This window comes from Gossypium hirsutum, chromosome A02 (genome assembly GCF_007990345.1).
Source record: "Gossypium hirsutum isolate 1008001.06 chromosome A02, Gossypium_hirsutum_v2.1, whole genome shotgun sequence".
In the NCBI taxonomy this organism is placed as follows: Eukaryota; Viridiplantae; Streptophyta; class Magnoliopsida; order Malvales; family Malvaceae; genus Gossypium; species Gossypium hirsutum.
Genome location: NC_053425.1, coordinates 18,916,325 through 18,931,140, shown reverse-complemented (window position 1 = coordinate 18,931,140; position 14,816 = coordinate 18,916,325). Strand labels below are relative to the sequence as shown.

The window sequence follows — 14,816 nt, the reverse complement described above, 5'->3', positions numbered from 1 at the left end:
ATGAATTTTAAAAATTGTTAACACCATTGAATTTCGTTAACAAGTATTGGGTGTAGTAGTAATACACATTATATCCAATATGAAATATAAGTTTGAACTTTGGAAATAATATTGTTAGAAAAAAAAGCTACAAATTTTGAATATGAACAATGAAATAGACATGAGAAATACAAGAAAAAAAGAAGAAGAAAAAAGCCATTGGATTTTTCTATTAAATTCAATTCTACAAACTAAGTTTTTTTCAAAAAAAAAAGTCAATTCTATTAAGAACGTGAATCATAAAATGGACATTAAGTGAACGATATTAACAACTGAACTTAACAACGAATTTAGCAACTTCTACTAAGTGAGTTCTTTTTTATACTTTAGAATCTCACACTGACAAATTTAACAAAAAAAATTAACCACATTAACAACTGAACTTAATTTTTTTAAATTTGAAAATTGTTTGGATCATAAAATGGCCATGAAGAATAAAAAGGAAACCATTGAATTTTTCTATTAAATTTTATTATACCAAATAATTTTTTTAAATTATAGAATATCACACGAACGAATTTAATAAATTTTATCAAATGAATTTTTTTTAAATTTTAAAATATCACACATATATTTAAAAAAAATTAATGATATTAATTACTTGAGTTCACTTTAATTTTTAAATTTGAAAATTGTTCAATTGATCTAAAATTACCTAAAAATATTTATACCGTTATGTTTAAGGTATTTGATTGTTTTGGATACATTGTTAAATTCTTCATTTGATTGTTCATTAAAACTTTGCTATTTGTTAAATTCTTTTGAATACTTATAATTATTCCTATGTGATTCGTAGAACCCAGCATTAATTATAAAGTGATGTATTTATAATTCAACTATCTTTTAAAATATATTTATAATTCAATCGATACAAGAAAAAAATATTTAATCATCAACATGAAGCAAAGCAAGGGCTCGAATTGGACAAGAATATCATAGTAAGTAAAGGTATTCATGGGCCGAATCGAGCGTAAGCATGATAATAACTTTATACTTACTCAAATTCAGTCCAACTCAAAATATGTCTAAAATTTATCCAAGTTTACTTATATTTATAAAAGATTAGCTCAAGCCTATTTTAAACCCGCACATATTTTTAAAAAAACTTAATAATATTTATATTATTTTAGTCATCTTAACATTATTTTAATGTTTATATTAGAATAATATTATATATTTAATACATATATATTTTTGAATGTGTTATAAATTACATAATATATAAAAATAACATAGTATAAAGTATTATAAACTTAAAAACTGATCGGGTCATGCTGAATTCAAGCATTGAATGTTCAAACTCGAGACTAACCCGTATTTTAAATGAGTATAATTTTTTTATCCAATCTTATTTTTCGAATCTATCATTTTTATCCAAATCCTCTGAATAAAATTCGAGAACCTAAACAAATAGCTATATTTTATTTAAAGAGAGGCAGGAGTTGGCAACCACTAGTAGTTGCACGCTTTGGCTATAATACATGCATACATGTTACTAAAATGTACATGATTCACCATCATAAGGTTAAACATAACACATTTGCTATGGTTTCCCAATCTTCTTGTTTAATAGATTCCATTTCTTTTTAATTTGGCTTGGTTAATTGAAAATTCCATCACTAGTCATAAAAAATATAAAAAAACTTAATTTTTTCTCAAATTCAAGCTCAAGTGACCTGAATTATTAATTAATAATAACATATGTATAAACATAAATATAAAAAATTATTTTGTAATCTTTTAAATAGTAAAACTAGCTATCCAACTCAGCTGAATTGTTTGATACATGAATTTAATAGCCAATAAACGAGTCTAATCAAACAAACATGAGCAGTTCATTTTCTTTTTTAAATCGCGAATCGATTTTGAGCTTCGAAAACGAAAATTGATCGAGCGTGAGCCAAACTCAAGTCTCAAACTTTGAATGAAAAGCTCATAGTTTCATACAGTTTGAATACAGTTCGGCTCAACCCCAGATAACATCCTTAATACTAAAAACTAACGTGCATATTTTGGCATTTCAATAAATTCTAAGATAGTTGCCTCTAGAAGATTACGTTCAACAAATAAGACAGCAACCAGTTTAGGAAGTTCTTTAGAGCTGACAAACCTTGCATTGTGTGTAAAGATATCCGCTTTAGTCCTTGTATTTCATTGCTTCTTTCTCAAAACCAATAGTCGGAAACTGTTTTGCGTACTCCTCCACTTCTTGTCGGAGCTTAGCGATTTCGGTTTGAAAGTATGTATCCGACTGTAAGGTTGCTACAAAATCCTTCAACTTTGTTCCTGGATTAATCATAGTTCAAGGGAAATATGTGAGCATACTTTCCTTTATTTCAACGTATAAAAATATTGCTGTATAGGTGACAGAGGAAACGGAAAAAATATACCTTCCGTCTTGGCCTTGATTTTCAAGGCTAATTTCACAGCAGCGTCGAAGAAGTCAGCTACCTTCTCGAAATCTTCCTCAATGAAACCCCTAGATGTGAGAGCTGGGGTTCCTGAATCACATTAAAACAAAGAATTTAAAATCCAAGGACCTAGCAACCCACCAAAAGAAACAGATGGCGTAATGACCAAAGGTGTGAATGGGTCCAATACCCATGCGGATACCACCAGGAACCATAGCAGACACATCCCCTGGAACAGTGTTTTTATTGGCTGCAATATGAACTGATTCCAATACCTTCTCAACTCTTGAGCCATCAATACCCTATTGAACACCATTCCAAAAGCGAGGAAGTTATTATTGTTTTATAATTTTATATTTCCATTACCAATTAAATAGTTCAAAAGTGTTTGAAATTGGAAAAAAAAAATCATCACAACCTATGTAAGGACAACATAAAAGGTAAAAGAATTTTCAGTAAATCAGTTTGAGAGGACAAAGAAATCAAGAAGCTCATACCTTGTTTCGCAAATTGACCAAGACTAAATGGTTCTCGGTCCCACCAGATACTAGTTCATAGCCGTTCTCCAGCAACCTCTACAAAAGCCGAAAATATAGAATTGCAACATATCACGGTTAAATCACTCAAGAGTAAACACAATAATGCTATTCATAATGTTTCACTTAAGCCAAGTAGTGAACTTGCATCAATAGGAGCTGGATCATTCAGTTTACCTGAGAAAATTTCGAGCAATTACTAAGAACTTGCTCTTGGTAAGCCTTGTACTCGGGTGTTCTGACCTATAAGCACATATGTCAAACTCAAGAAACCTAAAGGCTCCTGGTTAACTTGTATCAAGATTTTGTATGGCCTGAGCTTGGCATAGTGTGTTTAACTTGCATATACACAAAAAAATTTTTATCAGAGTACCTGCTTCAATGCAACTGCTAAACCAGCTATGGTGTGATTATGTGGTCCACCTTGAAGACCAGGAAAGACAGCTTGATTAATTTTGTCTTCCAAGTCATACATTACCTGTAGGATGGAACTCAAGAAATTAAATAAGTCACTCTTTCCTTCTATTTTCCACCAATCAAACTCATAAGAGAGAGAGAGAGAGAGAGAGAGAAACACACCAAAACTTAGAACATACTCACCTCTTTCCCTTGTTTGTTAATCTCTTTGAGTCCCTTCCTGAAGAAAATCATAGCACCACGTGGACCACGAAGTGACTTGTGTGTTGTGGTTGTCACAACATCAGCGTATTCAAAAGGAGATGGAATAACACCTGCAGCAACCAACCCGCTAATATGTGCCATGTCAGCCAACATAATTGCTTTCTGCTTATCACAGACCTGTCAATAAGCAATTAGAGTCTCTTAGTATCTTAAAGGTGAGTCAAAATTTCCACTGATATATGAAGTCTTCCAACTGCAAGTCAAGGGTGTTTACCTTGCGTATACGAGCATAATCATAAAGGCGAGCATAAGCACTGGCACCAGCAACTATAAGTTTTGGTCTGAAAAGCACTGCACTTTTCTCTAGCTGCAAACATTTCAATTCATCTAAATCAACTATTTGAAAGAGTCTCTCAAGTTTCACCTAAGTCAAGAAAATACTTGCATGCAAGAAAATTTTCTGCAAAGAGATTTTGACACAGATAAGACGTGTAGCTTCCACTCCACTGTTGAATTTCATTTATGAAATATATGCAAGTTCCATACATCAGAAAAATCCAAACCATTCATTGAAATTTATTTTAACTATAAGATATAATTATTTCCTTTGTCAAATTATGCTTAAAGCATGTAATAAGTATTCACAAAATGTTCTAGCCATGAATCTCAAAAGGGTTGTGAGAAGTAAGAGAAACATTGATCAGAATGTGCATTCCAGGTTTTGAACTTGATAAAGTTGTTAGTTACACATGTCTAGATTACCCAAAATGCAGACACTGTTTCTGAAGATGCATGAAATTTAAGAAAGAGAAATTCACATCTCTACCAACATAGAAGAGAAGAGAAGAGAAGCGCTACCTGATCATAGTCAATATAACCTGTACCCTCATTCAATCTATATGGCATTGTCTCAAAGAATATTGACACAGCAGATATCTTCTTAGTGTCAGTCTGTATGATGCAAAGAAGAATCAACACTTGAGTTTCAAACACTATAAACACCAGTTGATTGGCCATAAAGTAATGTTACCTGATATGCTATTTCTTTAGAAAATAAATGCAGATAAAAAATAAAAAAAAACTAGAATTAACAAGAGAAGACAAAACTATAACCAAGTTCAGCAGAAAAGCTCGTGATTGATGGAATTGGTAAGCACCTGATAACCATGTGAAAGATGTCCACCATGGGGTAAATCTAGTGCCATAATTCGCTCATGAGGTTTCAACAATGCAGTATAAACCTGAAAGTTAGCAGGAGATCCGGAAAGTGACTGCACATTGACTGCATAATGAAACAGATACAGGATGAGTTATATGCTACCTAGAAAGTAAATATTCTGTACATAGAATCCTTCGCATGCTCAAAATAAAGGGTAAAAACAGATATTTAACTAAATATAGAAAAGGGTTTGCATGATCCATTCACCTCCCCACTTCGCAGGATCCAACCCAAAAGCCTCTAGTGCACGCGTTTGACACAAGGACTCAGCCATGTCAATGTATCTGATCAAATAGAATTAACAACATTAGACAGTGACTTTAACCAATTAATGTTACTCGGACTGACTTAAAGAAAAATGAAGAATCAGATCAACATAGTTATCAATAATTTATACTAAAAAGTAAAACCACATATAACATCTCTAGCAATGCATCTTATTTTCCAATTCAATCCCCTGAAAATTACAACCAGTCTGAAATCAATTTGTAGATGAACCCACATCCATTTTTAAACTGATATTAGCAGTGAAATAAAATTAACAATAGGCAAAATCAAAGTAGATCGTCTTAACTCGTTTCCTCCGTAGTATCTAGCACCAGGATACCCTTCACTGTACTTGTTGATCATGACAGAGCCCACTGCTTGCATTACTGATAGGGATGTAAAATTCTCTGATGGTATAAGTTCTAGTCCCTATTAGACATTAAACAGAAAATAAAATAAAAAACGATTTGATCTCTTAATCAATCAAATACCTGACTGAAGTTATAGAAAAGAAAATAGATTATAAAATAAAAACCAGAAATGCGAAAAAAAGGCTCGAGATTTGAATTTATTAACAAAAAAAAAAAACCTTCCATTGCCTAGCTTTCTCGAGTTCGATTATGGTAGCAATTTCAGGATCGATTTCCTCTAGCGGAGCATTCAACTGATGTATCCGCTGCACAACCAAACACGTTTTTAGTTTTTTTTTTTTTTGCATAAATCACAATTAAAAAGATCAAAGATCTAAAGCTCCTTTGAAAATAATATTACTAATGACGCTTACATTAGCACGAGCTTTCTCTTTCTCTGCCGCAGCTGTTGACTGCAAATGAAAAAAGAAATCAGAAAAAAAGAAAAAAAGAAAGAAAGAAAGATGAAATTTAACTAAAGAAGGAATGGAACAAAAAAGAAGGAAATAGAGATGTAGAACCATATAATAGAGGGAGCTGCCACTGAAGAGAGGTCTGGTTGGGGACTTGATGGAGGAAGACAATCTACGAAAGCTCATTGCCACCGCCATTACTCGCGTCTTGGCTCAGCTGTTCCAAGGGAAAAAAACAAAAGAGTGTTTAGAGTGGGTTGGTGGAGGACTGAAAATGTTTTGTTTGTGTTGGGATTATTATTGATATTATGTATAAGTAAAGTATTGAAGTGCGGGCTGTGATATGTCAGATCCAAGTTTGTTCGGGCGGGACGGGGTTGGTTGCTTTGCTTTTGCGGTGTAACGTCACTTTCTCAAATCTATGGAATATGGGTTAATTTGATAATTTTTTCCCTTTTACTTCAAATTTACAATTATTCTAGTATTTAATTTTTTTTCAAGTATTTTTTTTATACTTGAATGTGATAATTAGATTAGTTTTATCAAAGAAGATTTAATCACATAATACAATTTTATAGTATTATATCATCAAGCTTTTATAATTGTGAAAGAAATGTAAGTATCAAAATAAATTCAGTTGATAAACAAAACTCAATTCAATTCGATTTCAAAATTTGAAAAAAATTTAAATTTTGAGTTAATTGAACTGAGTTATTCAAGTTAACTCAAATAACAAACCCCTTCAACTCTTGTCAATTTTAGAAATGAACTAATTGATCTATCTTAACAAAAATTAAAAAAAACAAAATATTTTTTAAAAATTCAAAATATTCATAAAAAATTCAAAATTTATATGTTTTTAAATTATAAAAAAATTTCTAAACAATATATAAATAAAGTTAAAATTTTAAAATATATTAATTAATGATTTAAGTTTATCATGCTAAATTATCTTCTTCTTCTTTTTTAAATTTTTTGTAATATGGAATTAATTATAATGTAGCATATTTAATTTTTTTAATTTAACTCAAACAATTTCACTCGACTCAATTTAAAAAAAATCAAATCAAGTTAGAATAATAAAATATAACTCAATTAACTCTAATTTTTTTCACTCGATTCGGTTAAATGCTTACTCCTAATTGCTAATTAAATTACTCGAAATTTTTTTATACAAACTCTCACCCCTAAGCCTAAACCTAAACCTAAACCTGCACTCAAAATTATATTTTAAAAATTGAGAACAGTAGTAGTAGGTGACTGGTTCTAAACGTTGTGGTTTGAAATCTATAAAAGGTGGCCAAACTAATCAAAAAACAGTTTGGTTCATTAAAAAAAGAAAGTGAGAATCACAATATAGTTTTTCATTTTTATTATATTTGAAATGGAGGAATTAAATTGAATTTTGTATTCTCAATTTTTATTTTTATTTTTATTTTTTTTGTACAATTCAAAACTTCCCATATCCTTATACAAAACATTAAAAATCATGCAGCCCTTTCGCATATTTTATCTTACATGCTGCCTTACAGTTACACATTACTTACAGAATACGATTTGTGATACAAATACACAAATTCTCTTCATTTTTCTTTAATAACTTTTTTTTAAATAGAATATTGGACGCTTTGAGTAAGCAAACCGTCTCTCTCCAACAAGCCGATTAGTTATTATCCAGTCTACCATCCCAAACTACTTCCAGCTTCTATTCTAAACAGTCTCGACCGTATTAATAAGAACTTCTTGTGGGGAGGGACAGAATCACACTCGACACTACATTTAGCTAGTTGGGACATCATTACTCTCCTTAAACATAGGGGGTGTTAGATATATACCCCCCCCCCGCCAATATATATATAAAGCTCTCTTCGCTAAGTTGGGCTGGAGACTGATGCATGAGGACTCAAAACTCATATAGCTAAATACTTTCTGAACCCCAACAATTCACAACTTGTAATGAATACTTCTAAACATGGAGCTCCTTGCCAAAGATTACTACTTTATTCACCTCAAGGATCAATTGGGTTGTTCGCAATGGTAGGATGGTCTGGATTAGGAGCAGGCCCGCTTAACCAGGAGGAAGGTAGCTGGAATTTCAGCCGAGTTAGAGATAAATAGGAGGAATCTGGTATACATTGTTTTTCTGTGTTTATCCCACGAGATTTAACGGCCGCTTCTCGCTTGCAAGTGTGTATTTATTAGCACTAAAAGACTGAACCACAATCCTCATTTGTGGTAGCTCATTTGGAAAGCTAAGCTATCTCTGAAACTTAAGATATTCCTTTGGAAATGTGGCCTCAATGTGGTCTCCACCAAATCGTTCCTCTGACATAGGAAGCTAACGAGGAAAGACTCGTGTCCTCTGTGTTTATCTGCTCAGGAAGATATACAACACCTATTTAAGGATTGTCAGTTTACTCAAAAGTGTTTTGAGAGGGAATTTTTGCTTCTACCAAAGTCCCAATCATTTTTTATGTTGAATGGGTAGACTACACAGTAGATAATAACTTTGCTAAAATATGATCTGTAAAACCAAGGACCTATTAGAAGAAGTTATTTGTCTTGACCCTCACCCACAACGCCCTAATATTTGGAGATGATTGCCCGAAAGAACATAGTCCTAAATGAGTTTTTCGCTATCTCTAGCTGTAAATGAAATACATGTACCCAAGTTTGTTGCTGTCTTGAAAACCACCTCCAAAGAACTGGTTTAAACTTGATACCAATGGATCTTCTCTAGGAAACCTTAATAGAGTGAGTGCTGAGGATCTCATAAAAAAACCATTTTGGGAATTAAGTAATTGGAGGATATCTGCATATCCAAAGAACAGCAAATGTTGACGTCGAATTATAGGCATTGAAGAGCAGATTAAATTTGGCGAGGGACCTAAATATTACTCAGAAATAGAAGTGAATGCCACTACCATTAAACATTTTATGTCTACTGATACAATTTCTAATAACCACTTATCTTTTTTGATCACCGAGTGCATAGTGTGAGATCTAGGTTATTAAAGCAATAATTGTACAAATGATTTAACATGCGTCGGAAGCAATTCTCAACGCGGTCTTTCAGCAGCTCATAGTTCACAATTTATTTTGTTTATGTAAGACTCTTTTAGTTGTTTAACCTCCATATTAGCTAGTGATAAGCAAAAGAGTGTATTGTATCGAACAATTTAGTAATTTCCTTTTAGTGACATCTAGTTACTTTAATTGATTAAATAAAACATACTACAAAGCCATTAGAAAAAGTACTTACCGTTTGTATTATATTATTTACCAGGTTCACCTTTAGGAACGTGGTAGGGTAAAAAAAAAAAAAGGTTTTGACAAACAGGGAAGGTAAAATTACCAAAGGTAGAAATTTGAAGCTTCAGCTCATACATCCGGTGTAGGGTTCTCTTAAAACAGGTAATCTCATGCAAAAGTACAAAAACTCAAGAAGGAATAGGAGGAGAAAACCTCGTATATTGATCAAGGCAACTATGATATCTGTACATACAAAGACAGTTCTTTTTAAAAAATTTACCATCCAAGACCTAGTCGACACAATGGTCATATTGGCAAAAATGATCAGTTCTCGGCAATTAGAGCCGAGCCATCACCATTCGAGAAAGAAACTACATTGCTTTGTGTAGTAGGGATAGCAGTTCCAGAATTTGAGTCATTTGTTTCACATTCTCCCTACATCACGACAAAAAAAAGCAAAGAAAAGCCACGTTTATGTTTTACAAAGTGCAAGGGATAATAGTTTAGATCAAGAAACCTAACAAGTTTAGGTGCTAAGGAACACACCTGTTGAACAGGAACTAGGGAGAGATCCTGAGTTTTCTTGGGAATATCCCTCAAAGTTCCCTGCATGAAGTACAATTCTTTCAAACTCGACATATGTAGCTTGCTGAATGTTCAGCAGATGCACTATCAAAACTAAAAAGCAAATAATAATAAATCTCATAAAGAGACAGTGGACAGAACTTAGAGGCAAGAATCAAAATTGGAGAGGTAAACAATGGGAGAGGGTTTAGTGGGAGGGAAGGCATTCTGTCCCCTCTTACATCCCCAGACTTTTCCAAACCCCATCCCTAAATGCTGTTTACCCCACCCCAGACAGTGAGAAGAGTTCTTATCCCTGTCCAGTCAGTCCCCTTAAACGTTATAACAGCACAATACTTTTTGTGATAGAGAACTTCTTGTGCACATGGCAATTAAACTTTTCAATCGGAATATTAATTGCACATCCCAATAGATAAAATCTTCAAGGAGCAATTAAAAGTGATTCGCTCATCTAAAACTACCCAATATATGAAAAAAAACCGCGATTACAGATGTAGCAGCAAATTTTCTCAATGGTAAACAAGAGCCATGGACAAAATGAAGATATATGAAGTGTAAATCACAGTAGAGACACCTACCTTGTTTGCCCAAAAAAGTCCACATGCGTTGCATAGAGACCTTGGACCAGATGGACCACGTCGCATCATTGGAGTGGACTTTGAGCTAATGCCACAGTGTGTACATCTGGACAAGTGAGAGAATGACATTACTCCATAACTACGATTATTATAGAATATATTGATATTTTACCAGGAAATGTAAATGTTACGCTAATTCCAGATAAAGAAGATGAATGAGAAATCGAGATGTATGAACAAAAGTAAAAATAAAACATATTTACCAGAACTTCGCAGAAAGAAAATGCAAAGAATAACAGACTAGAAGATGGTAGAAAACTCACATGCCATCAGCTAGGTTATCATCCTCCTGGGAAGAACCCCAGCTGTGAGCTCCTTCGGACTTCTTGGCAGATGTAAATTGACCCTTATTACGCTGCATCCTAATGCACTCAAAAAAATCAGAAGCAAGAACTTACTATATATGTAATAAAGAAAAATTTGTCAACAAGGACAGATCATCTCTAGTGAGTTTTCTAGGCACCCATTTCAGTTTAATAAAGCACACTAAGATAAGATATTAAGAATTCAATTCCATCAACTCAACTGTATGCATGTTCTTTTTCTCAATTATGTTGTTAACCATTGGTAGAAATGTAACTTCCCTAGAAGGATAAAAAGGGCATCCTCTCATTTGTCTGTGTTGTTCTATTACCTAGAGCAGCCAATTAAACCTGGAGGAAAAATAGTATTCTACACTATCGTTTTATTTCTTCAATATCTTTTCCCTTCAGTAAGACCCTTATTGCACTTCAATCATTTCTGGTACATAAGTATGTTAAACTGTGTTAAACTTGCCTGACTGCTACAGTTCAGACTTCTTGTTTCCACTTTAGAAAATAAATCCCCAATATTTTTGGACACAAGAAGCTATTAGTGAATTGAAATTGCATTATTGTATAGCATCCTCACTATAGATGACGGAATTACAAATATGAGTTCATATAGATTCCAGAATTGAAAATTTATGCCAAAATCTTCCAATTTAAAAAGCACTGCATAATCTTATATCGGTTTTAAAAAAAGTGACATGATTAGACATGCCAGATCAATGCTTATTCGCTTATTCCCTGTGGATATTATGCTCTATCACATTTTTCTGCTTGAATTGACCCTTAATTACGCTGCATCCTAATGCACTCAAAAAATCAAAAGCAAGAACTTACTATTTATGTAATAAAGAAAAATTTGTCAACAAGGACAGATCATCTCTAATGAGCTTTCTACGCACCCATTTCAGTTTAATAAAGCACACTAAGATAAGATATTAAGAATTCAATTCCATCAACTCAACTGTATGCATGTTCTTTTTCTCAATTATGTTGTTAACCATTGGTAGAAATGTAAACTTCCCTAGAAGGATAAAAAGGGCATCCTCTCTCATTTGTCTGTGTTGTTCTATTACCTAGAGCAGCCAATTAAACCTGGAGGAAAAATAGTATTCTACACTATCGTTTTATTTCTTCAATATCTTTTCCCTTCAGTAAGACCCTTATTGCACTTCAATCATTTCTGGTACATAAGTATGTTAAACTGTGTTAAACTTGCCTGACTGCTACAGTTCAGACTTCTTGTTTTCACTTTAGAAGATAAATCCCCAATATTTTTGGACACAAGAAGCTATTAGTGAATTGAAATTGCATTATTGTATAGCATCCTCACTACAGATGACGGAATTACAATATGAGTTCATATAGATTCCAGAATTGAAAATTAATCCAAAATCTTCCAATTTAAAAAGCACTGCATAAACTTTTATCGGTTTTAAAAAAAGTGACATGATTAGACATGCCAGATCAATGCTTATTCGTTTATTCCCTGTGGATATTATGCTCTATCACATTTTTCTGCTTGAATTGATAATTTTGTAGCAAAATGAAATATGCTAAGTTCAGTCACAAGCACCAAGAAATTAATTATTAAACTAGGTAATACCAAATGGGTTGAAAAATATCCTTACACAGGCCAGTGTTCTAAGACATATTTACTTGTAACACTGATTTGTTAGTCTCTCAGTTCTGTTTTTACTCCCTAGGTCCTTAAAGAGTTTTTCTAACAATTTTATGGTATATTAGGCCTTATAAGAGTATAGGACTATAATATCTCATTAGCACAATTCCTAAAATCTTATCTGGGCTGGCTGCTACCAGTCTGCAATATGCTTATTTATCACAATTTAGAATTGGATGATAATTTATATTTATAGTCTACTAATGCACAGCATACTCTTTATAAAGATCCTTGGTTTATAACAATGAGTGAACAGATTCAGAAAAACAGATAAACTAATCTAACGTTAATCATGTATTCAGTAATAATAAAGAAAAAATTGGCTCAGATTCAAATGCAACGATTATGTTCAATAACATATAAAACGGAACAACATAACTTGCAGAAATACAAAATATATGGAAAAGGTCATATGCTTCACCCATCCAACATAGCCAATCTATTTCTCAGAGTATAATAAACCATAACCTTCTTAAAATCCTATTTCTCAGTAATTCCTCAAACCTCAAAAGCCCATTAATACTAGTTCTCAGGGTTAAGTTTCTAGCTTCAATTGCAAGAACAACATATTGAATATCAAAGTTCAAAATAACTGTATTTAGGGAAGGAAAATGCACACCTAAGAGCAACTTCTTGACGAACACTATACCGGACTTTCTTATCAAAGCATCGCTCTTTTCTCTTCTGACGAAATCTATCTAAAGAGGCTGCTCTATGCGGTTGATTAGATCCTCTCGGAAAGTCCAAAACAACCTAAAAAGAGCAAGGAATAGATAAACTAAAAATTAAACAGAAAAATAAATTCAAATTCTAGATTAAACAAATTTAAGAGAATTACCCTTTGGTTCTGAGCTGACATTTCAACACCATGGGGACCTGAAGTTAGTTCACTTACACCCAAAAGTAACAACACCGCATGGAACTGCAAACAGTACGACCAAAATGAAAATCATTACGATGTGCATTTTATTGGGGGGGATAATATAGAAACACGAGAGGTCAAAAGTATGATATTGAAGTTGCATTTTTCGGTTTGATAACTTAAAGTAAGAGGAAAAGCAATCACATCTTTCTACAATTTAAGCCAACGATTTTTGGTTCTTCAAAAATCAAACCATTCAGCAAACCCTAATCGGCCTAACTGAGAAAAAGTTGTTAAGAGAAAAAGAAAAAATGTAATATACCTTCTCGGGAGTAATAGCATCGAAAACATAGACCTGGCCACGAAAGGAAAGAGTGAGTTGGCTGGCACCGTCGACACGTTGAACGATGGCTAAGTCAGAGGGGGTGGAAGTGACATAGAGGGGATCGGCAGAGACGTCATCGACTCCGACGCCGTCGTCAAGAGGATGAGCATCGTAACTAACGCTTTGGTGATTATTGGCCGGTGCGGAGGCAGAAACATCGTTGTCGGCGATCGAGGCAGGGATGTTCATGGGCTGAGACTGTCCGTACATTGAGGAAATTGAGGATATGGAAGCATTACAGTGAAACAAAGGGGAAAGGGGGGGGGAATAAAAGGGACAAAAAAAGAATTAACCCTAATTAATCCAATTAAGTAATTAATGACGAGGAAAATGAAAAGAAAAGAAAAGTACTTGCGTTTTATTAGGTTTGTTGTGGGAGAGGATATATGTGATGTCAGAAATGGTGTCTAAGTTAAAAAGAGTGTTGTTGTTGGTCCGACCGACACCAATGAGAAAGTGTGGCCAGAACGAGACGATGTCATTTTAAAGGCATTTGCCCATTCTAATTTCCATGTCCCATTCAAGTTTGGTCTATCACAATGCCAAGCTCCTTTAATTTTTTTTTCCAAAGCATGCAAATTTTATGATTCAACTCAAAATCAATGTTAAATTATGTAAAACTTATCTAAAACAAATATGGTGAAAAACAAATTGAGTATATGTGTTTTTTTTTAATTTATCGATATATGCTGAATTTGGAGAGAGAAAGAAAAATTCATCTTACAGAATAAGTTGATTTTTTTTTTCTATTAGAAATTAAAAGTTTGTAAATATATATTTTTTCGGTGTTTGAGATAGAAATTGTTATATGTTTGAATTTACAATGATGTCGTGGAGCTGAGTGATCTACAAATTTCATCTGCCATGTGAGTATGGAGTCATCACCCGAAGAGTTGAATCGAATTGCAACTTAAGGTCTCAGTTGAAAGTGATTATATGGTTTCGAGTTGAAGCGTAACTAGGGCTTCAAGTTTACAAAGGTTATGCTGTCAAAAGATGGAACATAACTGAGGCCCTAGTTAACAGTGGTTATGTGGGCACAACAACTAGTTATTTCTCGTCAGAGGAGGATGCTTTATAAAACCAATACAAAAGTCAAAAAAGAAAAAAAACAATGGCATTTCATTATAATCAAGTAATTCATTTTATCTATCTCCACCAAAATCGATGAGCTCATTACTATAACCTG

At 33.2% G+C, this 14,816-nt stretch overlaps 2 protein-coding genes across 2 annotated transcripts; both read right to left on the bottom strand.

The window, feature by feature from the left end:
- Nucleotides 1-1,757: 1,757 nt before the first annotated feature.
- On the bottom strand, nt 1,758-6,295 carry LOC107952202 (serine hydroxymethyltransferase 2, mitochondrial). Its single transcript, XM_041082980.1, has 15 exons — nt 6,025-6,295; nt 5,878-5,916; nt 5,683-5,769; nt 5,401-5,522; nt 5,034-5,110; nt 4,765-4,889; nt 4,466-4,558; nt 3,882-3,974; nt 3,587-3,784; nt 3,360-3,464; nt 3,164-3,229; nt 2,948-3,025; nt 2,641-2,752; nt 2,430-2,540; nt 1,758-2,325 (listed from the first exon to the last, which is right to left on the bottom strand). Exons 1-15 carry the CDS (start codon nt 6,112-6,114, stop codon nt 2,177-2,179), a joined length of 1,545 nt encoding a protein of 514 aa, XP_040938914.1. The 5' UTR covers nt 6,115-6,295; the 3' UTR covers nt 1,758-2,176.
- Nucleotides 6,296-9,369: 3,074 nt separating this feature from the next.
- LOC107952201 (GATA transcription factor 25) lies at nt 9,370-14,077 on the bottom strand. Its single transcript, XM_016887479.2, has 7 exons — nt 13,565-14,077; nt 13,219-13,302; nt 13,000-13,133; nt 10,655-10,753; nt 10,332-10,437; nt 9,715-9,774; nt 9,370-9,603 (listed from the first exon to the last, which is right to left on the bottom strand). The coding sequence occupies exons 1-7, from the start codon at nt 13,835-13,837 to the stop codon at nt 9,493-9,495; spliced, it is 867 nt and encodes a 288-aa protein (XP_016742968.2). The 5' UTR covers nt 13,838-14,077; the 3' UTR covers nt 9,370-9,492.
- Between the last annotated feature and the right edge of the window lie 739 nt (nt 14,078-14,816).